Raw genomic sequence first — 911 nt, 5'->3', positions numbered from 1 at the left:
TCAAGTTTACTCGGTAAATATTTTTTACTAATTAAATTTTATTTATAATATTTTAAAACTTCTAAGTAAATTATGAACATAAGGTATTAAAAATTTTTATAGTATGATTTTTAGAAAATTAAAAAAATGTGTTTTTGTACTGTACATATATATTGATAATTCGCAATGCATTATGGAGAGTAAAGAAAGTCGGGTGGTGGTAAGTTTATAGCACCCGAGCCACCCTAGCGGTCCAGATTTCCCGCCATCCACGTGTACTGTATGCTACTCTAGCCATAAAGTGCCGATCAATCACAATTGCTGCTCATTCCCTAGCGGAGAAGCGGATCGGGTGTTTGTGTGCAGCATAGGCTGGTGTCCCACTGATTGTAGCATTGCCTCGATGCTGTCTCTCCCAAATTCTTGTATGTTGTTGGATGGTTAGTTAAACGAACATGGAAATCTTTTCTCTGCTCTTATTGATTTACTATGTTTCTTCTCTAGCATCGTCAAGCGGTGAGTACTTTCCTAATTCTTAACTAATAACTCTTTGGATATTTGATAGGGTATCTCCTTGTGTTTTTCGGGTTCGCGCTTTCCAAGATTATATAACTGATAAAACATTTCGTTATTAATTTCTATTGAATTAAAAGAGTATTTTATTTTTTATAGTACTATTTTTCCTCTCTTAAGTAATTTTTAATTAAATTTTATTTTTTACATCACTTTTCAAATAAAAAATTATTAAAATTCTTACAGTTTAGAGGATAAAAAAATATTTTAAATTTCGTTTCACTATACTTATAATTGTCTTTATTACTACTTTTTAAAATTGTCTTACTAATAACTATGTTATTATTATTATTATTATTATTATATAAGAATTAATAAATAAAAAATATCATAACTTTTAATTATTCTCTAAATAACTT

At 28.4% G+C, this 911-nt stretch overlaps 1 protein-coding gene across 1 annotated transcript in view; it reads left to right on the top strand.

The window, feature by feature from the left end:
* The first annotated feature begins 332 nt into the window (after nucleotides 1-332).
* Nucleotides 333-911, top strand: part of LOC111629249 (Down syndrome cell adhesion molecule-like protein 1) — a 95411-nt gene continuing 94832 nt past the window's right edge. Inside the window, exon 1 of the mRNA XM_023373132.1 lies at nucleotides 333-495. Within this exon, the coding sequence (XP_023228900.1) occupies nucleotides 435-495 (61 nt within the window). The 5' untranslated portion in view covers nucleotides 333-434. The remainder of the gene's footprint in view (nucleotides 496-911) is intronic.

Source organism: Centruroides sculpturatus, unplaced genomic scaffold, assembly GCF_000671375.1.
Source record: "Centruroides sculpturatus isolate CEXI.00-Female unplaced genomic scaffold, Cexi_2.0 scaffold561, whole genome shotgun sequence".
Classification (NCBI taxonomy): domain Eukaryota; kingdom Metazoa; phylum Arthropoda; class Arachnida; order Scorpiones; family Buthidae; genus Centruroides; species Centruroides sculpturatus.
Note: the sequence above shows the minus strand (reverse complement) of the source record. Positions and strands in the feature narration are given on the sequence as shown.